The following is a 25,538-nucleotide window of genomic DNA, read 5'->3' as shown; positions in this document are numbered from 1 at the left end:
TGCTTATAATACAGTCATAATTTGTAAACGTCTGGATGAATAAAGAAATTTTGTAGATTCCAGGTTCAAGCATTTCAAAACAAATTGGTACGTTCCTGCATAGCACATTAGGATCTTGGTATTGGTGGCGACTTGTATGCACCTATGAGAATAGAGCAAATATTTTTTGGGGAAAACTTCTACAAATATAGAGAGATCTAAATAACTAATCTAAAGGATTTACCGATCAAACTCATGGTTTCTACAATGTTACATGTCGTGATGCTATAAAATGTGAAAGAAGGTCCACAAAGTCTATGCCAATTGAAACTGAAAAGAGACACAACCTGAGTTGGATAAACACCACATGTCACAACAGTATACAAGCTAGAAATTTACTTTTACAATTTACATGGAAAAGAGAAAACCCAAGTCTCAATGGCATTATCTATCTAGCTCAGACTCTCAATGAACTGCTTGAAAAAGAAACTGAAGGTGATAAAATAGATGGTAAAATTAGTACTGAAATAAAGGTGAAGCGTCAGAATTTAAAATTAAAAAAAAAATTACACTATTTTGACGGCTCTCAATTAACCATGAAAACCAAAAAAGCCTTTCTGAACAATGCAAAGCAGAACCATGAATGACATACACGCAGTTGAGCCAAATGCCTCATAGTGGCTGCCAAGACAGCAACTAGTTAAGTTTCTCGATGATGCTGAGGTCCAAAACTTTGGATGATTTCTGTGAGTTTCCTTCCTTCATGTTTATAACCTTTTGAAAGTCAATTCTCAAAACCTGGTCACTGATATATGGGGAACATTAGTAACAAAAATGAGCCACAAAACCAACCAGACATTAGCTGAGTCCACACGAGATAAATAACTCATTTATTTGGATTTTTTAACCATTCAAGCGTAAGATTTTTAATCTCAACTAATCCAACCAACTCAATTTTTAGGTACTCCTTTTTCTGTAGAAGAAAGTTTGTGTAAGTATTGTTTTCAATTCCTAATAGTATAAATCAGTTTTGGTTTAGAATTTTTTTCTTTGAACAGTGTTTTGGTTTAGAATTTTCATTCCACTACAGTAGCTTAACAAGTGTCCATTTTTCCGCGTCATTCAATGTTAGAAACCAACCAGCAGAGTGAGAATGAGTATTTCATTCCACGCCATCTTGCATTCCATTCCCACTCTCATCCATCTTCCAATATTGAATCAGTCCTTATCATCATCCAAAGCTGAATCGCCATTAACACCACTAAGAACAAAGAGAACCGAGCAAATCCTTGTCCAGGGAAAACTTGAAAATCACAAAAGTCCTTCACCTTTTAAAGGGAAGTGTAGGCCTCTGACTTCTTTCATCTTTAAGATTAAATCAGCAACTGAATAGCAAGGGATATTTCAATATCCTTTTACCTGAGTTGCAACTTTCTCTTTAATTAACACCAAGACATTTTCCCAAGAAGCTAAACCATTATTGAAGATAAGGTTATTTCTGGTTTTCCAAATGGTCCAAAAAACTGTCATGGATGATTATAGCCTCCCATAAGAGCTTTTTGACATTCTTGAATTTTATTCCAAACCACCAATCAAGTAAGGCACACTAACTGATGAAAAACAAACTCATTCCATTCCCCACCAAGACAAACAATCACCCCAAATTTTCAAAGATCTTCTACATGGTAACTCATTCGCACAAATATTAACAGAGCCTAGAACAGGATTCATCCAGAGAATTCATTTTAATCAAAAGATCACAAATGGTAATCCTTTTGCGCCGGACTAGCCAAGCAAAAACAACAATTCCAAAGGGGCAATGCTTTTCCACAAACTCTATTGTAGGAATAATACAACATTGAGATGAGGTAAACAGGTTTTGTAAAGATTTTAGTGAGAAGTTACCTGATGGATCCACTCTCAAAATTAACTGATCCATTGATTGGCATTAACCTGATCAACCTTTGGCAGCATTTGCAACAACCTATGATGGTCTTCCTCCTCCTCCCATACCAAGAAAATCTTCCTCTATGACATACTCATAATGATGAAATCATTAATGAGACCATCTTTGTTACATTAGACACCCATTTATCAAACAAAAAGAGAAATCTCATTCCATTTCCCAATTTTAGTAGCACATTATTGGGGACATGTTCAGGGGAAAAAAAAACTGCATTATCGTTTAAGAAATGAAATATCCCATCGCTTGTCCCAATTTATCTTTTCACAAACCACTCTTTTCCAAAGGAGATTTGGCTCAGATGCAAACCTGCACCACCACTTAATCAAGAGAGCTTCATTCTTGATTTTTAGATTAGAACTACCTAGAACCATTAATCTATGTAATGAATCTTTCATCATATGAGATTGCGCTCACTGTAATTATAGTCACAGGGTTAGTATTCAATGTTTATTGGCTCGATTTGTTTTGACAGAAAGACTCAAACTCATAGTAGGCAGGGCTGAGGAGGCTGTTGAAAGATTACGAAGTATTCTCTAGTTTCCTTTGCCATTTCAGGCACATAATTACTAATTTATACAGTAACATTGTTCATATGATTTGAGTTTAGAAGGTGAAATCTTTTCACCCTTCTCTTTTAGAAAAAAATTCTCTAGGTGGACATCCCCTCGGCAGAACTTGTAATTCTTAGATACTTCAATCTTTAGTCTGTCATCACTTACTCACTCTCTACTGCTGCAAAATGTGAAAATATGCTGACTGCAACTGAAGCCAAACAATATGAATCAAATTTCAACACTCAAATTATTTGATGAACAAAACATCATTTTTTTTGGGTAAGTCAATATATACCAAAGATCAAAAGTAAATACATAGTACAAGGAGCATACACGGACAACACAAACAAGGATGGGAATCATCTAAGCAAGCAAAAGATTAGGACAATACCATTTAGTCAATCTAGGCCTCGTTTACATCTGACATGAACAGATGTGCAACAGATACAACATACAGACCATGAGAAGATAGCAATAGTTGCACAGAAAGGCTAGAAAGCCAAAGCAGCAACAACAGTAGCATCAGCATAAAACCAGTCAATTTACGATTGAGCTTTTATATGTGACACGTGCACAAAAGCAAATAGAGTTTGATAAAAGAAGCAGCACGACCAGAACCAAGGAAACAACAACAATACAGAATCATCAAGCCACTTCATATCTAGATTCATCAAACCTTCTTTCGGTCTTCAACAAGATGCAACATTTCTTTAAATCAGATGCAACATTTACTTCACCGGACGCAGTAGAAAATGATTGAAAGAGTTGATACCATCCTTCGGAAGCTCTTTTGGTTTCCCAAGGATAGCAGTAGTTGGGGCAAAGCAGATAAATGAATGTATCAAACCTATAAATGAAAACGATAACAACAATGACAATGATTTTTTTTTTTTTTTTTTTTGGTGATAAATACAATGACAAACAAATATTTGACAAGCATCTACCGAAACTTAAACCACATGAAACCTAAATAACATTTAGTTGGCATAGATGACATTTACACCTTAAACAATTTTTACTAAAATCTAAAAACAACACAGGGAAAAAAAAATAATAATAATAAATAAAATAAAAGAGTGGTTTAGCAACAAACTTATGGTGAATTATGAAAGCACTAAAATAAATAGTCTATGACTCTTTGACGGGAAGGAAAAAGCATTTCATCATAAAACTACTATTTGCATAAGCTTCTAGTAATGCAGAAATGAGAGCAAGACTAACCATATACCAAAAGAAGTTATTATATGTCACTAAAAGATATAGAGATACACAATGCCTAAACATGGTGAAATCAAATATGAACAATGGAGTCGGTGTAAGCAACTAAGCATATAGCCATATCCGTAACCTATGGTAAAATTTGTAGTTTCTTCGATAGTCATGAGAAGACACAATCTCTAACAAACCAAATCTCTATGAAATGAAATACAGGCAAAACTTCAAGTAAAACCATGTTACATGCTTTGGTGTGTTCAATTTTTCAAAATAAGCTTACAATTTTCATCATTTGTTTAGCCATAAAGATGAATAACATAGTACATACGTCAAGTTAAACAGAATTAATAACCAGCTTAAATTTATTGAAATTTTGATAAATAAATGTGAACAATGGCCAAAATCATTGCATCACATTGATACATGCCTGCTATTTGAAAGGAAGGGTGTGTTCAATAGGTCAATTCTTGATAGACTCAGGATATATAATGGATCAACCGGCTCATTTACTTCATGTGAAGAATTGTTATTAATGAAAGCCATATAAAGGAGGTGTGAGGTAGGACTACAGAAAATAAACATTGGTACAAAAGCAAACAAACACTTTGTACAACCAACACGATGAAACAATATTTGTGCAATCCATACTTCGATTCTTTTTTTTCATTTGAAAAAAATTGTTTTAGTTGTACATGCATAACCACAAGTATGCCCAATATAGAGGGTGTTTGTTTGGGCTTTTCTGAGCCAACTTATAACTTCTGACTTTTGAAAAGCTATTTTGGACTGTTTGGTTAAACTTATTTCAAACAGCTTCTGATTCTAACAACTTATTTTAAGTCAAAAAAGCTAATTTTAAGAAGCTGCACACCCTTGCTTCTGATTATCAGCTTCTGCTATGGACATGTTAATTTACGGTTATACTCTTAGATTTTTTTATTTTTTATTTTTTTAAAAATAGAAAAAGACCCAAATGGACTATAGAATATTATTATTATTTTTTATGAGAAATGTAGATAAGTAGTGAATAACAAAAAATAAAAGTTAATTGAAAAAGCTACTTCACAGCTTATTTAACAAACAATACTCAGCAACTTAAATCTATAATCCAACAGCTACACCAAACAAATTAACAACTTCAGATTAAAGTCATAATCTATAATGTGCCTGTTTGGCAGAAATTATAATCAACTTATTTCAGCTTTCAGCTTAATTTAAGCTATTTTGATGTGTTTGGTTTAGCTTATAGCTTATAGCTTATAACTTTTTGGAAGTCAGAAATCAGCTTATTCTTTGAGTGGGGCAGGAGATGCTTTAAGAATAAGTCAGAAATCAGCTTATGTTCATAGTTATAAGCTATAAGCTGTTTAGGCATAAGTTATAAGCACTTTCCCACAGCTCTACCAAACAGGGCTAATCTATTAAAGCTATAATCTATAATCTGTTTTAACAGCTACACCAAACGGGGCCATAGTGGCATGTGTGTGATGCAAGTAGAAGGTGCTGCGCTTCACATATTCCAATGTTGATTTAAGAGTAGAGTTTGAAGCAGAATCGATTTCAAAAGCTACACATATAAAAGAGAACATGCCCGTCTCCTTTTAGACGTCAATGAACAAAATGAAAATCATGTCACAAACCATTATTTGATGAGTCTACCAAATAAATGAGGTTAGGAATTTAAAAAGTTGACAAACCTCACTCATGTTCTACTTCATCAGTTCAAAATCATAGGTGGAGAAAAAATTTTACAAAAATAAAAGAAAGAATATTTTAGATACAGAGTCAGATTTGATAATGCCTACATTGAGCTTTGGAAGAGCGGAAAGAAAGAAATAGAACTTCAAAATTAAAGAACCCTTAAACCACACTGTCATCCATAGACATCACCACTTAAGCAGAAAAATTGCTGAAAATTGAAAAGTAATTGGGTTAGTGATTGCCACAAAACGGAGATCAAACAAAATATGTAGACAAAGCAAAAAGACATCAATGATTCGTGGTGAAAATACATAAATTCTAGGTAAGTAATCGATGCTCCGACCCAAAAATTAAAAAAGAAAAAGAAATATATTGTGATTGGGCATGTGATCCTAATTATGTTTGGGCTGTTAAAGTGAGAAAACAAATTACCATTCTGCAATATGATTTTTATTTTTATTTTTTTATCAGAAAACAAAAAGAGTTTATGAATAATAATGTGAATCATCACAATCAATAAATAAACACAGGGAAGGGATAATAAAGAATAGAAAAAAAACAGGCAGCATACAAAACCACCTTAAACTCTGAACATAGGCCCAAAATCCCTCTATGAAGAAGAATACAGTGGTTTTTTGGCAAGAGACCAACAGTGAGAACACTTGAAATGGAATTCTCTTGTTTTTCAGTAATATATATATATATATATTTAAGAAATTAATTTGGCCTCTTCATCTTCACCCTCCATCAAGTTAGAGCATCTCCAACCCCTTCACCAATTTTTTCATCTACTTTGACTTCAAATTTGAATAAAAAGTTTGATTTGATATGAAATACTCCAATCCTTACATCAAAATCTATTAAAAAATTCCTCTTATCCCAATTTTTCTTTTTATCTAATTTGATGAAAAAAAATTCATCTCAAATGCTTCATCTTTTTTTAATTTTTTTTCAATTTCAACCCTTCAAATTCAATGTTTTTATTTTTTTTAATTTTTTTTTTACATTTAAAGGGAAAAACTGTTATGATAAAAAATAAAAATAAAATATAAAAACATAGCCCAACCGCCCCATATATATATTATAAGTAATACACAGGCTCTGTTGTGATGAGATGAGGAGATTGCGACAGTGTTAGCATTGATAAAAATAATAAAATAATAATTTTGATATATTTAGTTTGGGTGATTTTTGAGGAGTGAGTACCTGGTAGTTTTGATTGCTCATATTGCAGTTTATTCCTCTACCTCCTCTCTACTTCAAAAATGTATCTGTCGTCTATGAAGAATGCAAGAATGGGAGTGATGAAGAGATTTCGAACATACTGCTCGAGCGAAACACTTCATTGCTCTACCGGTAAATACAATGTTACAGAAGTTTTGCAGGTCTGCAATGAAAGTACTGGGAGCCTCACATCTACGCTTAAGTGAAGACTTGACTGCTCAAGCGGTCTCGCCTGTAAACAGGCAAGATACTAGGAGCCTCGAATCACCACTCGAGCGACCACTTGATTGCTCAAGCGGTCTCCTACAACAGAATGTTACAATCTTCCCCCCTTAAGGAAATTTCGTCCCGAAATTTTGTGATTCCTGTTAACAACAAAGCCCAACAACCCAATGATGTTCAACACCATACTAACAATAACCACAACCATCAATAATGGAGATCCGATAAATAATGTTTTTAAGTAGCATAGCTGCATAGGTACTACAATAGATGAGCTCTATCCCTATCCAACATGTCAATACTGATACTTTCAAGAGAATAACCTTTCTTAAACTACAGGTAGCAGGTTGGATTGGGTTGGGGGGTGGATTGGCAGGTAAATTGCACACCCATAATCCCAGGTTTATTCTTCTGTCCTTCTTCATTTTTCTTCTTCCTACATCACTACTCACTTTGTATTGAGAATGAATTCAAGTATTACTAACTTATTAAGATTTAACATGTCGTCCTTTAAAGGATGAAGGATTGGGACTTAGGAAACTGAAGTTTTTGAACAAAGAATTTTAGAAAATGGCTAGGGAGATATGCTGAGGAAGATAAGGGTAGTGTAGAATAAGGAATACGGTGAGGGCTAACAAAATTTGTACAAGTCTTTTGGGGTGAAATTATGGAAGAACTAAAGGAATGGCTAAGAAGAATTCTCCAAACATATTTACTTTTCGGTAGGAAATTTACAAAGATGAGATTTCATGATGACTACTGTATGGTAGTAAGCTCCACAGACTACTAGTTCCAAATCTCTTCAAAATCACATCATATAAGGAAGCCATGGTACCAGGCAATGTTAGTGGAGTAGATGGTACAGTGGTTTGGCCCAGTTGTATAGGGCCTTGCAAGAATGAGACGTTGACATGGTGGAAACATCGCCATGCTTTATCCCACTCTAGTAAATACCAAAGGGGTAGAAGGCTTATTTTGTGGCAGGAAGTCACAAAGCGTGAAAAATTTTAAGGTTCGATTCTATTCCAGTAATATTCCTAGCCAATAATCGACCAAGGCCCTCCTAAAGTGTCCCTTCTCTTTTTCCCTTGATAGATATCAACATTGGGAAGAATTATGATCTTGCTAATTTGGTGAAATGGGAAAGTGTTCAAAGGAAATCCAGAAAAAGTAAATAACCTATTGGCTACAGCTTAAACGCTTCTTTTGTTTTCATTATTTAGGATATACCTTACTAGAGCTAACAACTCAGAGTGGTCGTCAAGTGAGTATAAGCGTTGAACATCGATGGATGGTGGGCTCCTATTAGTGGTATGCCCTAAAAGCCCCATGTCATTTAATTAATAAAGGGAAAAGTTTTATTTTTATCATACTATCTTTTTTGTGCTATTGTTTACATTGTAAGTCCATACAATTAAAGTTCAGAATTTATGTCTTAAGAGTTAAAATTGAGAGACATGTACTTCTCAGTATTTTATTCTTAAAAGTTCCTAGTTATACGATTACTATTTGGATGTTAGTAATCCAAACCAAATGGACTAGCACTGTGTTATGCTTGTTCAATTGGAAGAGGGAGTAGTCTCAAGTCACTTGTGTGGAACAATCAAACAACCGTGTGTGTGTTTGTTAGAGAACAAGTGACCACCCAGGAACATATCTAGTTCGCTTATATGTTACAGTTGTGTGTACAATCCTTAGACTGAGAACATCATGATTATCCTGTGTGCATTGCTAAGTTTTGACAATACAACATGTTTATAGTCTAACAACGAAATATGAACCTATATAGATAGGACTTAGTGAGACACCCATGGAGGCACGTGAATGTTTAAGAATTGATCCATCACTCTCAAGTAAAGAGATAGAATATATGTGATCTTTTAGGATATAACTTGAGAAATACCTTGGTCAAGGCAAAGTAATAATTACGAAGGAGTTTCTAATTTCACCAATACAAGTTGATATGCATTAGATTAGACACATGATTGAGTTAGGTAGTGGCGGAGCCAGAAAATCAAATTAGAGGGGGGCACTTATTAATTACAATATCAAAAATTTTTACAAAAATATTTCAGGCAAGTTTTTACGATTGATTTTGAGAAACATAAAAAAAAATAATGTTATTTATAACTAGTGTATCATGGACAATATAAAAAAATATAGATATATCTTAAAATAAATTATATAATGATAAATTATTTTTTTATACAAAATGTGATTAAAAATTCAACATAATGGGAATAACACGTCATCATTAGTATGTGATATCACCAACTAATAGTAAATAAACACATAGAGAGTGAACCTCACATGTCAAATGTAACTAGCAATCTAATAAATTTCATATCTTTATAGTAGGATTAATTATACTTGCATGTCAATAATAATGACATCACCGTTATATTCAAAAAAATTTATAAAATTTTCATAGATAATATGGTTTATAATAGTCTCTTCATTTTCAATCAAAATAACCATTATTATTCTCATAATTTTTAAAATGTCATTGACATTTCACTCTAATAATATTTTTGTAATTTTTTTTATTTAAAATATTTTCTATATATTTGCAAAAAAAAAAAAAAAAAACCCAAAATCCAGGGGGGCACGTGACCCCCTTGGTCCTCACTTCCCTCCGCCACTGGAGTTAGGGGTTTGACAAACCTCAATGTCCTAATGACCTTTTGAGACATTATACGATGAAAGGATTGAATGTATGTTAACTGTTAGAAGGGCTCATTTTGTATATTCATAATATCTGGTATGTTCATAATATGTTGCTTGGTGTCACTCACAATTTGTGGAAGCCCAAGGAAATGTTCCATGGGACATTTAAAATTCATAATCAAGGTTTTAAAAAGCGGCCGCAACCGTTACGTAATGGTTGTGGTAGCTACCGTCACCCATTACGGCCGCTTTTGTAGTGTGATTGAGATTCACAGGTGTATCGGCCGTAGCGGCTGCCGTAGCAGTTGTAACGGTACCGTAACAACCGTAACGGCTTGTTACGCACCGTTACGTAACGGTTTCGAACTGCATCTTTCGAAAAAAACACAAAAAAAAAAGAAGCTAAAAATGAGGGAAGAGGGATAGAGAGAAGAGGGAAGATAAAGAGAGAATATGGAGGAGCAAGAGATAGAGAGAGAGAAGAGGAAAGATGAAGAACATGTTATTGATTTATTAAAACTATAAAACCTATGCTATTCTATTCAGCTGCTATCACTCAACTATTTTGTTTGTGTGTGTCTATCTATATATTGTTTGAAAATAATAATAATAATAATAATAATAATAATAATAATAATAATAATAATAATAATAATAATAATAATAATAATAATAAGTGTGGTCATTATCTATTTGGCTTGGTTAAAATATGTATATATATATATATATATATTTAGGCTCTTATTTACTCTCTTACTTTTGTCATTATTTATCTTATATATAATAGTTAGTGATTGATTTTTTGTATAATATAAAGTCATTAATTATTAAAATAAAATGTAAAAAACTCAGGTTATTTTATAGTGATTTAAAAATATGAAATATATTGGATCATACTTAAAAATTTACAAAAATTGATCAATATTTATTTTAAACCCAATAAATATGATCATGGAAAAAAATATACGTACCGATAAGTTTTTTTCAAATTGTGTAAAAAATAAAAAAATTCACGGTTCCGGTTATTGCAACCGTTACGCTACGCCTTTTACACCCCGCAACCGCAACCGCTTTTCCAAACCTTGTTCATAATAAATATCAAGAATTTATATTATTTCTACTACACAGATAAGTTTGAACCTAAAATTTTACACACAATAAGGACAACATGTAATATAATGGAATGAAAAGAGTTAATCCAAATTAAGTGTTAATCAGGGATTTAAAATAATTAAGAGTTTTGAAAAGCGGTCGCAGTCACCGTAACAGTTGCAATTGCGGAGTGTAAAGGCCGTAGAGTAACAGTTGCGGTAACCAGAATCATGAATTTTTTAATTTTTCACACAATTTGAAAAAAACTTACCGATACGGATATTTTTTTTTCAAAATAAAATTTATTAGGGTTTAAAATAGATTTTGATCAATTTTTGTTAGTTTTTAAGTATAATCCAATATATTTCATATTTTTAAATCACTATAAAAAGAGCCTTTTACATTTTATTTCAATAGTTAATGACTTTAAGAATAATTGATTTTAAATGTCTATAAAATTATTTTTGATGAATACCTGAATTAAATAAATAAAAAATATTTACAATTATTAAATGAAATGATTATAATAAATAAATAAATAAAATTGTGCCATAAACAAAAATTATTTTTGAGTTAATGATTTTTTTTTAAAAGATATTTTTTTAGACAACACTTTACAGCTAACTAAAAAAAACTATTTACAATTAAGTATTAATTAAATGAAATGATTATAAAAATAAAAATTGTGCCATAAACAAAAATTATTTTTGAGCTAATATTTTGTTTTTAAAGATATTTTTTTTAGACAACACTTTATAGCTAACTAAATAAAATTATTTACAATTAAGTATTAAATGAAATGATTATAAAAATAAAAATTGTGCCATAAGCAAAAATTATTTTTGAGATTTTTTTTAAAGACATTTTTTAGACAACACATTATAGTAACAAAATAAAAAATATTTACAATTAAATATTAAATAAAATGATTATAAAAATAAATACAACCACTGTTTATATATTTTTATTTTACATGCTAATATAATGAAATAAAAAATAAAAAATAAAAAATAAATTATAAAGAAAAAAAAATTCATACAAGATTTTTTCTTTGGACTTGAATCACTTGAGTATTCATTCTTTTTTTGTAAGATTTTTTTTTTTTTTTTTTTGGAAAAGAAACTATTCAGAATATTGTAACAGTGTGCAACAAGCCATTACGGTACCACCGAAACAACAGTTACACATAAGGTTTTAAAAAGCGGCCGCAATCGTTACGGTAACGGTTGTGGTGGTTACCGCCACCCATTACGACCGTTTTTGTAGTGTGATTGAGATTCACAGTTGTGTCGGCTGTAGCGGCTGCCATGGCAGTCGTAACGATATCGTAATGGTCTGTTACGCACCGTTACGTAACGGTTCCAAACTGCATCTTTTGAAAAAACACAAAAAAAAAGAGCTAAAAATGAGGGAAGAGGGATAGAGAGAAGAGGGAAGATAAAGAGAGAAGATGGAGAAGTAAGAGATAGAGTGAGAGAAGAGGAAGGATGAAGAACATGTTATTGATTTGTTGAAACTGTAAGACCTATGCTATTCTATTCAGCTGCTATTACTCAACCATTTTGTTTGTGTGTCTATCTATATATTGTTTGAAAATAATAATAATAATAATAATAATAATAATAATAATAATAATAATAATAATAATAATAATAATAATAAGTGTGGTCATTATCTATTTGGCTTGGTTAAAATATATATATATTTATCTATATATTGTTTGAAAATAATAATAATAATAATAATAATAATAATAATAATAATAATAATAATAATAATAATAATAATAATAATAAGTGTGGTCATTATCTATTTGGCTTGGTTAAAATATATATATATTTAGACTCTTATTTATTCTCTTACTTTTGTCATTATTTATCTTATATATAATAGTTAGTAATTGATTTTTTGTATAATATAAAGTCATCAATTATTAAAATAAAATGTAAAAAACTCAGTTTATAGTGATTTAAAAATATGAAATATATTAGATCATACTTAAAAATTTACAAAAATTGATCAATATTTATTTTAAACCCAATAAATATGATCATGGAAAAAAATATGTGTAGCAGTAAGTTTTTTTCAAATTGTGTAAAAAATAAAAAAATTCACGATTCCGGTTACTGCAACCGTTATACTACGGCCTTTACACTCTGCAACCGCAACCGCGCCACCGCCACCGTTACGGCGACCGCAATCGCTTTTCAAAACCTTGGTTACACGTGAATTTCCGTCACACCGCAAAAGCGGGTGTAACAGGTAGCGCTTACCACCGCAACCATTACATAATGGCTGCAATCGTTACGTAACACCGCTTTTTGAAAACATGAGCTAATTACTGAGATTATTGCAATTAAGAGTTAATTGTGATAAAACTTGTTCATTGTAACATACTTATCAAAAAACAAGAAAAAACATCTTTGTTATAAGATCAGGAAGATCCTCAATCCTTGTGGGACAAGATAGACTTGGTCCTTATAAGAGCTAGCACTCCAGAGATTGACATCTGCCTCTCATTGTCTCTCTATAATACTTGTGAGCTTGACAATGCCTTTGTTATAAGACTTTTAGAGGTCGGATGCTTGAACTACTTTTGAATTGGAGTGAACTCAAAAATCAAGCAAGGAATTGAATTTTGTGTTCGAGGTGTTGTTCAAACTATTTCTATGGATGTTTGTATCTATGTTTCATATATATCACAAATATAATCATGGGGATTGAGAATCAAAATAAATTTTAAATTCCTTTACGCCTAGCCTAGGTACGCAATTTCCAACAGCTCCTCCATGCTTGTATTTGGATGGAGTGACATAGGCAATCTTTTGAAGGACTGGAATTACCTGATCTGGCATTAAAACATGCTGATGTGAGATCCCCATATTTGGTTAGCAGGGATTAGGGAAAATCCTCCTTCCATATTGATTTTTCTGTTTAGAATTTGGGTGGAATGAGTCTACAGCCTACAGGCTTGTTTTGCTTGCTAATATACATCTACATCCTATCCTGTGTACATGGTTGCACCCATTTGATGCATTTTCCTGACAGAACATTACTTATTAAAGAAGTCAAGAAAAAGAAATAGTAGCTACCTTGTGTGAGAACAGCCACTCTAACCGTCAGTCCAGTTCCCTTGGGTAAATTCACCTATCATGAAAGAATTAGAACAACAGCAGAAACTAATTGTAGTCCATGAGATTGCTACCATATTTCTCATTACAATTAATCAAATGCAGGGAAAACTCACTGTTGCCCTCAGCTGTTGATCATTGTATTTTGGGTCAATGTTGAGACGGAAATGAGCTTCAGCTGTTTCGACAAACTTTGTGCTTGCCATTTGCTTGAGCAATGATATTGCTGTTTTTAAGTGATACTCTTTCTTGTTTTCCCTCAATTTTTGAATTTCCAAGAATCTCTTAGACCTTCTCTAATAATCCCAACAAAAGGAGGATAAGGAGTAAGTTAAAAATGCAGTAACAACATGAATGTGAAACTAGGAGACAGGAATGTGAAAGTATGAGGGTAGACAACTTAAACAAACCAAAGAGGAGACAAGACCAGCAACAACAGTGATAAATATCACGTTCGGGATTCATGCAAAGCAAATTTCTGATTTAAAAAGGCAATATATGTCAAGAATTTTTTAAATGTGAGGTCTTCTAACCCTTTTTCTCTAACAATTTACAATTTATAATAATTTAAAACACAAGGACTTTTAATCATGTTGAATAATTTGAGAATTCAGATAAAATTGCAGAATTATTGTTAATATTTAAGACCTGATTATATAAAAGGCATTCTTCTCAAATGATCATGAACTATGACAAAAAAAGGTGTTCTCAAAACTTGAGAATGAACTAATACTCTACTGCAACCACAACCTGTATAGCCAAACTTAAATAAATAAATAAAGGGCAAAACCACTAGATATAGCCAGAGTTTGTAGATAATCAAAAGATGAAGAAACGAAGAAACAAAAATATGACATACAGTCTTTTTCAGACGCTACAATGGAGGATTCTAAGGGATTGAAGTGCTTAAGTCATCATTAAGATAAAACTCAAGCAAAAACAAGTAAATAAATTACTATAATACACCCACAATACATGGTTTCAATCTCTCATATTGGTTTCCTATAACTAAAACTGCAAAATAAACAGAAATCAAACAAACTTATATATGTAATTCACTACACACATCCACAATCCAAGAAAAACAAAATAAATACCAATTAAAGTAGATCTTAACTAGCACAATCTATTCCCAACTCAAGTATAAGATTCTTGAAACTAAAAATTTTACAATCACAGTTAAATTAAATGTGAAAATCAAAGAAACCCAATAAATTAAATCACTAATGTGTCCACAATTCAAGAGAGAGGGAAATAAGGAATGAGATTACACATACTCTGTCACTCTTGAGAGGCAATGCAGATTTGCCTTTCTTGGGCTTAGTTGGGGTAACAACAACACCACTTTTCCACAACACCCTCTTGGAGTTGTTCAGTTTCTTTTGCTACCTCTGCTTCAGCAGCCAAAGTGGCCACAGCAACTGGGGAATTGGGTGAATAAAATGAATTTTACCCTCAGAATAATTGTGTAATGAAATAAAATTGTTATGCAACTAGAATTACCCTTCTAATAACTTGCTAAATGATTTTTCTCATCTATCAAACTGTCACTAAACAGTGTTCTCATTTATCAAACCACTCATTTATCATCAAATCATCCACAAATTTAAATATAAAATTACAAATGCATCACATTTGTACCTAACACTACATGTAAACACACATGTAAAATTTAAAATAACTATGACAATTATCTAAAGCAATTTACATCTGAGAAAATTGAAGCAGTCTAGATCTCATGGAAGTCATCATGTTGTGGGATATTTTGAAAAACATCATAAAACGTGACAAAACTACACCAACTCAAGTGTATGCATTATACAATACTATAGATAATATAGCTACATAGTTTTAAAACATGTTTTCCTGTTTGTAATTTTTAAAGGCAGCTTAAACTTGAGGTGAAAATTTCAATGATTGGGTTGCCAAAATCTACTAAAATTGATCATGATACCAACATGAATAAGACAGTTGGCTCAGTAGTCCATGTAACTGTCCATTGGGATAGTGAGAAGGTTAGAGTTTGAAGGTCCAAGTTGATCGAGCGACCATAGCTCTTTTGTTGTAATCTAACTTATTACTAACCTACTAACATCCTATTGTGTGCACAAAAAAAAATCATGATACCAATACAAGATTTTATACAACTGGCATAAAGAAGCCAATGCAATGCTCTTTGTAAATGCAAACATGAATCTGAATACCTCCCTATCATATTCAACTCAGCCTGTGTCCTACCCTTTTCAAACATTCACAAGTCACTGTGGAGGAAACCAAGAAGCTACCTGAATAGTTTAGAAGATATAATTTACATGTGTATTTAGATTTCCTTAAACATTCAAAGTCGCAGGCTTGAAATCAAGCATTCCCCTTATATTTAACCGAATGGAAGGCCCCATTGATGAGCATATATGTGCACTTTTCCAGTATACTCCTTTTGCACCAGATGGCTTGTTTGTTTCTACTGATTTCTGTCATGTTAATTAAAGAAATAAAAAGGAAATACAGTTCAGAAATTGAGTACATATAATTCAGACAGCGCAAAACATGAGAGAGAGAGAGAGAGAGAGCATACTGCTGCAGCAAGCAAGTTCACAAGAAGATCTTCCTCAGAAAAATCTGACTTTCCAAAGGGTAAGTGAACGATCCCAGTTTTATCTGCTCTGTATTCAACTTTGCCCATCTTGAATTCCTCTATGGCCTGAGACAAACGCAACCTGAATTCATTTCATTTCAGCAAATTTTAAGGGTGTAGGCCATCAGAGAACTCATATATTGTTGATAGCGCAGCGTGATGATGACCTTTATTTTTATTTTTTTTATAATGATAAGTAAATCGTATTAGTTGGCCCCTAAGGGACATAAATCTTGCATTCACTGTGTAAAATATGTGTACAATCATTTACACGAAGGCAAAGTGTCTCCAGTATCAACAACAACAAGAAAACACACAGACCAGAACAAAAAATAAAACTGATAGTGTTAAACAGTTCTCCCTTTTACTCAGCCAACCAAACAAGACCTCCAAACAAGGTATAGCAAGAACTGAGAGTCTTCTCTTGCCTTCTAGAAGGAATACCCTTCCTTCAAATTACACACCTATGCCATGCCAAGTAATGCCAATAGCAAGAACTGAACTTCCACTGCAGCCCTAAAAAAGGGCAAGGTGGTCCACTGACAAGTCCAATTTGTAGTCATGTTTGCTCTCCTCCTAAGGCTGTCAACTACGAAAACTCCAATGGGTAACTAACCACTCACAAAAAACCCACCTTTGTAGAGAAGCTTGGCAGTGGCTAAAATAATTTCAATGATACAAAGATCATAATAATTTTTAGTCATTTCTACATTTTTTTTTTCTTCTCTCACAAATCGCTTTTCCTCAGTCTCATTTGTAATTGTAGGTGAAACACAACTTACAGAAGCTATACCATTAATGAATGAAAATCTAACACAAAATATCTCACCTCAGAATTCTGGCATCAGGAAACATATCCACTAGAACGTAAATGTAGACATACATGCATACATACCAAATTTGTATATATGAAACAAAAAGATCGTACCTGAGGTAAATTAGTTGTAACAGTACCAGCTTTTGGATTTGGCATGAGTCCACGAGGACCCAAAATCTTTCCTAGTTGGGCAAACTGATGGGACAGGAAAATGTAAATAAAGTCCGGCATATGAAATATGATCTCCAGACAATACAAACACATTAATTTATGCATATGTATTTTTACCTAGAGGAAAGAACCAAATTAATTAAGAATAAATCCTACTATTCTAAGTTAAGCCAAATCCAATATTCCTCTTTTGATCCAACTTCTTTGCAATTCTTTCCTTCAGTAATTACAACTTTCTCTCTCGCTCTACCTTTAATTTCAATTTCCTTTAAGTTGGCACCTGTTGACTGTTTAAGTCCTTTTCATTAAGGCATAAGAACCTTCAACACATCCACATAGTTTCTGTTTGGATTGAATTTTAATATGAAAAGGTTTATGACACACCTCAATTACATTTTTGTCCTTTGAAACGAAAAATCAGCTAACAAATAGTGATTTTGCATAAGTTTTTAAGATGAAAATTGCTAGAGGCCCCAAAATTTCTATCAAATGTTTTACTCACATGCATGTGGACCCCACACTCATGGGGGGACCCATACCCATGTGAGACATTTGGTAGAAATTTTGGTATCCCCAGCATTACTATTTTAAGATTGCCTAAACCTTTTCATGACAATGATCTCAAATCGTATCCTAAATTTGGTATCTGAAAGCACAGCTGCAGAAAGAGAGGAAAAAAAGGAAGAAAATAGAATAAATACAAAACTTTGATCATAGGTAATGCACAAATCTCGCAATCTATATGAATACTTTTGCTGGACATGTTATAACCAAGTTGATGATGATTTTTCATCTAATGAGAAATCTCCAAACTTAAATTTGAATTTTCTGCTCAGAATTTATCCTAAACACTTTGTCTAAACAGGAGAACAGAGATTCTATTGGCATCCACATAAAAAAAAATAAACCAGACGCAGTCTATATTGATCAAACAAAACAGACCTTGGGCATCATATCTGGAGTAGCAATTAATTTATCAAATTCCATGAATCCTCCTTTTATCTGGCCTATCAACTCCTCTCCACCAACCAGATCAGCTCCTGCATTTTTAGCTTCATCGAGCTTCTCACCTGAAGATATTCAGCTATGGATATTGAGCCAAGTAATACAACAGACTTTAAGAAGGAATGAAAAATAAAAAATGAGTGTAACATTATCTCATTCTCAAATTCACGAGGCTATGATAATCTGCTTGTATGTAGCACCCTTAGAGAAGCTACAGGCTGTGTGGCTGCATTTTGACACGTGTGGGAAACATGGCATAACACAATGGTAAACATTTAATCAATGTTGGAGCATAGCAAGGACACAAGTGCAAAATATTTGTAACAGATAAAAGGGGCTCAATTACAAATAGAAAAGGAATATGATTACCACTTAAAAAGTAACAGAATGATCAGCTTAAAATCAAACTGGTTCATAATTTCTGTTTTATCAACACATAAAAAGAATAGTTAAGACTACTTTTTAAAAAAGCAAAGATTAACAAAATAGAAACAAAAAAGTGGAGGACATCCCATGTGCAAATGAGGTATATAAAAGCACCAAAAAATAAATCTACAAGAATCCAAAAGATATAAAACCAATATAATTTACAAATAGACACATTTGCCCAAAAATTCAAGACAAGAATCCAACAAAGGGAAAGAACTCTTTGGACCAAAAGATAATAAAACTGTCCAAATTACTCTCATGAAACAATGCCTCATCTCCCTCAAAATTCTATTGTCTCTCACTCCACAAGCACCCCATGAGACATGAAGGAGCTAACTACCACAACCTCATATTCCGCCTTCGGCTTTGCTTTGTATTCACGTCGGCAATGCCATTTCTTTTATGTCGGCAATTCTTGAAAATTATGCTTCTTGGCTTGTATTCACTGTATTTTGTATATGTCGGCTGAGAAGCCTTTTGATCAAGATGTAATACGTATTTTACCTTGTTGTATTCAAGTTTGTAAAGTTATTTAGAGATGTTTGACAATACATTTGATCTATGCACAGCTCTTATGGACCACTTGTATTTTGATTTATTACTTCCGCATTTGTGAGCCCCGTTTATTATACTCTGATTGTGTTAAACTTTTGAAAGTTGGCCTTCGGTAATTACGGATTACTGGCCATCACGGCACCAAATTATTGGGGCGGTTTGGGGTCGTGACAATAAGTGATCTCATGATTACTGGTCGGTTATGATCCAAACATCTAGAGGCGAATTCGTGCCATGATAAGTTTATCCAAGAACTAGATACACAAATACACACTAGTAATTCTATATTTACACCATTACTCAACTAAAAACAAAGTGCACAACTACAAGCTAGTAATTCAAGCGGAACTCATTACACAGCATCTTTATGTAAGGTTAAACAATTGGCTAACCCACCTTGTATTGTAAAAAAAAGAATATATATATATATATATATTTCTCATTTCCCTTGAAAATTCTTTCTTCATTTACCAAAGTAATCTTCTCAAATTTTCTCAAAAAGTGGATATACTCGCACCACATTTATTAAAAGTTTCAAATTTTCATGTGAGGTCCAAAAATCTTTACCAACATTTTCCGCGAATGATCACAAATATTTATTTTAATTAGTCTATTTAGTAAAATATTCCTGTTCCACTTTCTAAATTTAAATTTATTTGTAACTTTTGACAGAGATTTTTTTTAATAAAATAAATATTTTTGAAATTTTTTTGTTGAATTCTGTCAAATAATATTCATATTGAGTATGAAATTCTTTTTTAAAAAAATGAAATTTTACATTATAACAAAATAAATCCTAATTTTTTAATTTTGTCAATTTAAATCCCATTTAAAAATATTATGATTCAAATTGATAAAATTAAAAAATCAAAGTGTAATTTGTTACAAGGTCAAACTTATCATTTTTTTAAAAAATATTTTTTCCAAAATTATATTGTTGTAAGTTTAACATTTAAATTATAAAATTCTACTACATCCACAATCTCAAACCATCACACATACTATTACATCTCTAGTGAAAATATTAAAGAAATAATTTATCAAAACAATGAAAATGATGATATTAGCAAAGTAAAATTTTATTACGTTAATCTTAGATTGAATAGTAAAATTCCACAACGACTATCACAATTCACCACACTCATTGCCATTATTACTATCACCAATAATTATATTTAAAAATAAATTTATCATTATCAAAACAGTAAAATAATAAGATTGTGTAAAATTTTAGAGTGTTAACCTTACCTAAACAGTAGCAAAACAACTTCCGTCCAGCATCATTGATGGAAATTTTTATACTCATTATTATACAAAATAATTTTTATGAAAATTACCTATTATCAGTGGATATATTAATTTTTTTTTATCAAAATAATAAAATAACAATATTAAAAAAATAAAATTTTAGTGTGTTAGTTTTTTTGATTATTCGATTTTCGGCCTAATGGACTGACTAATCCAAGAGATCAATTCCACCGTTCACTGGTCGGGACTCCAATTAAAATTGAGGCAAAGGCCCATATGAACTGACCACAAAAAAATATTTATACTAAGCAAATTTTGAATCTGAGACCATGAAATGATTACACCCCAGAACCCATGCTTTGACCACCATGCCAATCTATTGGAGTTAATTTTAGTGTGTTAATGGCATTAAAATTTCACCGCCAGCATTACAAAACCATCACACACATTTTTTTAAATGACAAATTACACTGGTAGTCCATATACTTTGTTACTTGTGTCATTTTAGTCCTTACAACTTTAATTAGCTCAATTTTAACCCTTCATTTTAAATTTTGCATCAATTTAGTTTAATTGATAACGTTAGGGTTTTTTGACAAAAAAACAAATCATTTAATTGGTTGAAGTTAAGTTACTGAATTGATTAAGTTTCTAGTTTTACTTCTAAAAGTATAATACATGCTGCTCATATGCACATTTATAATATAAAAAAATGCTACTAATTGTAAATAATTGGACCAATTTAAGACAAAATAAAAAAAAATTGAAATAAAAATTGATCCAATTAAAATTATAAGGATCAAAATAATATAATAGCCAAAGTATATGAACTAATAGTGTAATTTATCCTTTTTTAAACTGTCTAAATCGGTAAGAAAGCATCTGTCATATAGGAATTGTAACAATTGGTAACAAGAGTATATGCCCAGCTAATTGATGTTGATGGTGATCTGCCATGGAGGTTTTGACCTCATTAATGCTTGTGTATTTTATGGTTCTCGACACTTTATCCTCAAATGGAAGGATAAAACAATCCACAACTTCCAAATATGTGAGATTATTTGGTATAATTTCTGTTGATAATTTATTATAAAATTAAAAAAAATTAATTTTTAAACGTCAAGTGAAGAGTGCTTTCAATTTCTACTTTTGCATGATCAATTTTTAAACTTACAATTGCACCAAATAACACCTTTGATTAATTTACAATGTGTCCTTTTAACTCTCAAAAAATCTAAACCAAGGGATCTTAGCCACTAAATTTTGTAACAGAGTCATTTCAATTTTGTGTGATACTTTTCACCAAATTATCCATTAGATTGCTTGCAGTCCAAGATTTGGACTCGATCGGTCCGGTCCGAACTTTTGGGCCCATCATTGGTTTCATTTTGATTATCATTTATTTTTTAGGCCCATATGTGTAGAATATCTATGAAAAAACTGAATTAATCCAATAATGAAAATTATATGATTAGGAAAATTACATTATCCTTGCCTAAGGTTTTGAAAAAAATATAATAAGACCTACGTTTTTGACATAATTACATCCACCTTTATTTTAGCAAAGCTAAAGCGATCTTGATTAGCGTACATGCACTATAACAAAACTGACTTTTTACGACACCATATCAACGACATATAATAAATGCACGCCGTAATTTCTCACTTTTACAACTTGCTTTTTTTGCACGTCGTAAATACTTTTCCAACAACGGCGTATGTATTGTGTAGGCCGTGAATGGTAATAATGATGACTTTTTTACAGCTTGCAATGCACGTCGTAAATAATAAAAGTTTCTACGACGTGCATATGTGTTGGCTACATATTTTGTAAAAGCCAGTTACAGTTCGACACGTGGCAGAGTAAGGGTAATAAAGGAAGGTTATTCAAGCCTTTAATCCTGATCGTACACGTGGCAATAAATATTGGTCCTCACATGATCTGAGTAACACTAAATCAATAACGGGATGCAAGATGACATATCTTCAAACGGTTACTCATATTCAAATTCCAGTACAAGAGGGAAGCTCAACTGCCAGTAATGGCGTAATGAAGCTACTTTTAAGGAAGCATGATCAGCGATCATGGAGGAGCAGTTCGACGGTTCGAAGTGCAGTTCGAAGGTCATCACTGACGAGTATAAATAACAGGGCAGCCCCCAGAAAAAAGGACGGACTCAGATCATACAAACCAGTCATTTACTTCATATATTTTCTTTTCCAGTCTTTACATTTCCAGTCTTTAAATACCTGCACTTTAAATACCCGCACTGCACTTCGATTCATAGGAGTAGCTTCAAGTAGATTCAAGTAGATTGCTGTTGTAAACCTCTCTGAGGCTGAGTTCGGGTCATTGTAAGTGTTCAGTTTTATGAAATACTTCAATTGTTCTTCATATTATTGTTATTTCTATTAACTTCTCCTAAGTCAAGCCACCAGTAAAAGTCCTCTTCATTAAGGCTGAAAAGAACTAAAACACAATCGTCCGATAATTGGTTGGCAATCACAATTTCTGTAAGGACTGATAGATCCTTGCTGGCACGCTCACATTCACAAAAATACCCTTCAAAAAGCCAAAAAGCCAACATATATTTTTGACACGCCCGGTGGGACTTAATTAAAAATGGCTAGAAGAAGACGACAAGGAGAAAATGAACGCTTCGAAGAAGGCGTGGAAGGAGAGGTAGAAATACCAAATCCAGAGGATAATGTGGTAACACATCCTGTGGAAACTCCTATATTGTCAGAACCTATGGTCGAACAGACCAGTACTTCTGGACAAGAACCATACGTTCATATTATTGGACAAAACCAAGGAATTGGACCATCCACTGTGCCATTTATTCAACCAACAAATCCATGGGATGGTTTAGTAAATGCCATGGGACAACAATTAATGAACACAATGGAAAGGTGGGCAACATCCTTTTTGGATCGAATGAATAACCACCAACCAACAAACACAAGACACACGGAGGAAGTCGTAAATGTCCCCCAACAAAGATTGGCTAGAGAAAAATAGCCTATGCAAGTTAATGGACAGTATAATGGTCAAAATAGTAATCAGAACCATGAAAGACCATCACCTCAGTCTTGGTATGAACCCATTTCAAGGCCTATAGCAGGCCAAAATGCCTCAGTACTTAATAATGAAGCCACACAAGTTGGTGGATCTGGCCAAATACAAGAAACTGGCATAAGAATGGTTACAAATCCCATGTTCGAAGCCATACCTGGCACAAGGGGGTACACTAATCCCTTATTCGAATTTACACCCGGGGGGTTGGAGGGTTTTCCTACAAATGGCAGAGACACAACACCTGTTCCAGCACCTTTTGCAGGTCCTTTCGCAGGTCATGCTCAAAGGGGTTACCCATACCCTCAACAGCAACCTGCACCGCAAGGGCAACCAGCCCCAAATTTACCACCTTATGGACCAAGAGGACCACAAGCACAAATTTGTCCACCAAATCCTGTGTTTGCCCCTCCAGTAGTGGTTCAGCAGGCACAAAATATGGTCCCTAGAGACCAGATTGCTGATATTGTTAGGGAGATATGTGGACCAATGGCTCGGGGGGTCCAGACTCCTATATACAGAAAACCATACCCAGAATGGGTGGATAGGGTACATGAGTACCCAAGGGGATTCAGGATACCAGATTTTACCCTTTTTTATGGGACTGGAAATCAATCAACGATAGAACATATTGCCAGGTTTGCTGCTCAATGCGGTGAATTTACTAACCATGACTATATGAAACTGAGATTATTTCCAAATTCCCTAACAGGGGGAGCATTTGTATGGTACATCAACCTTACACCTTGCTCCATTCAAAATTGGCAACAAATGGAAGAGGCGTTTCATGCCCAATTCTTCCAATCAGAGCCAGAAGTATCTATGGCAGACTTGGCTAGATTGAGTCAAAGGCCTGAAGAAAAGGCTACTCAGTTTATTGTCAGGTTTAAAAGGGCTCGAAATAAATGTAGAGTCATCCTGCCAGAGCCAGAATTCGTCAGATTGGCTCAAAATGGTTTAGAATTCAGGCTTCGAAAAAAGTTTGATTCAACTGAATTCAGAGATTTGGTCGAACTAACCTATAAGGTGTCTCGATATGAAGCATTATTAGAAGAGGAACAAGATCGAAATAATGCATCATATAAGACATATTATAGAGATCCTAATTATGAAATAGATGCAGCAGAGATTGTAGGCGAAGAACCTGTAATCTGTGAAGCATTAATTCATAAGGATACAACTATAAACCAGCAATTTAAAAAGAAAGACTTTCACAGAAAATACTCTTTCGATTTAACAAAAGCAGATGACATCTTTGATCATTTGCTCGCAGCTAATTTCCTTAAGTTACCTAAAGGAGTAAAACTACCATCTCCAGATGAACTGAAAGGAAAAGTATACTGTAAATGGCATAATTCTTGGTCTCACTCGACTAAAAACTGCATTGTTTTTCGAGACAGGATCCAAGAACAAATTCGAAAAGGAAGTTTGAAGTTCTCAGCTAAAACAGAAAAAGCCATGGGAATTGACAGTGATCCCTTTCCAGAAGTTGGAGAGGCAGCAGCCAATGTCATTACATCAGACTTTCAGAATTTGTCCTTGACAGAATTGGAGGAAGTCAATGTGCAGATGCATGTTGCTAATCAAACCAACATCAAGAAGAATGCTAGAAGCCTACCAGTTATTGAACAAGGTTTCTCGCACCAGAAGGAACATTCTGATGAAGAATCACTGGATGATGATTCTTTAGAAGCAGCGGTGGTGCAGAGAATGTGCCCCAGGTGCAGACTCAGTTACAAGTGGCTGAAGGGGTTTCCAACTGATGGGAAGCAATACTACAGGGATGTTCAGAGACGTCCTAAGTCAACCAATGCTTACAACAAAAGGCCGTATCCGGCTAGTGATAGGCAG

General features: G+C 33.1%; 2 protein-coding genes across 4 annotated transcripts; both read right to left on the bottom strand.

The window, feature by feature from the left end:
- Positions 1-310: 310 nt before the first annotated feature.
- On the bottom strand, positions 311-15,779 carry LOC145820380 (large ribosomal subunit protein uL1c-like). Of its 3 annotated transcripts, none has more exons than XR_014361790.1 (5): positions 15,029-15,779; positions 13,868-14,047; positions 13,713-13,767; positions 3,176-3,346; positions 311-784 (listed from the first exon to the last, which is right to left on the bottom strand). XR_014361790.1 is itself a non-coding variant. In XM_082915789.1 (4 exons), the coding sequence occupies exons 2-4, from the start codon at positions 13,955-13,957 to the stop codon at positions 3,228-3,230; spliced, it is 264 nt and encodes an 87-aa protein (XP_082771915.1). In that variant the 5' UTR covers positions 13,958-14,047; positions 15,029-15,779; the 3' UTR covers positions 2,864-3,227. The 3 variants fall into 3 exon arrangements, 1 of the variants encoding a protein (XP_082771915.1); XR_014361791.1 differs by lacking the exon at positions 311-784 and adding an exon at positions 2,864-2,990; XM_082915789.1 differs by lacking the exon at positions 311-784 and having other exon boundaries at positions 2,864-3,346.
- Positions 15,780-15,926: 147 nt separating this feature from the next.
- Positions 15,927-18,527, bottom strand: LOC114286815 (large ribosomal subunit protein uL1c-like). Its single transcript, XM_082915788.1, has 4 exons — positions 18,317-18,527; positions 17,315-17,398; positions 16,327-16,452; positions 15,927-16,222 (listed from the first exon to the last, which is right to left on the bottom strand). Exons 1-4 carry the CDS (start codon positions 18,359-18,361, stop codon positions 16,082-16,084), a joined length of 396 nt encoding a protein of 131 aa, XP_082771914.1. The 5' UTR covers positions 18,362-18,527; the 3' UTR covers positions 15,927-16,081.
- Between the last annotated feature and the right edge of the window lie 7,011 nt (positions 18,528-25,538).

This window comes from Camellia sinensis, chromosome 2 (assembly GCF_055761805.1).
Source record: "Camellia sinensis isolate YWXY chromosome 2, ASM5576180v1, whole genome shotgun sequence".
In the NCBI taxonomy this organism is placed as follows: domain Eukaryota; kingdom Viridiplantae; phylum Streptophyta; class Magnoliopsida; order Ericales; family Theaceae; genus Camellia; species Camellia sinensis.
Note: the sequence above shows the minus strand (reverse complement) of the source record. Positions and strands in the feature narration are given on the sequence as shown.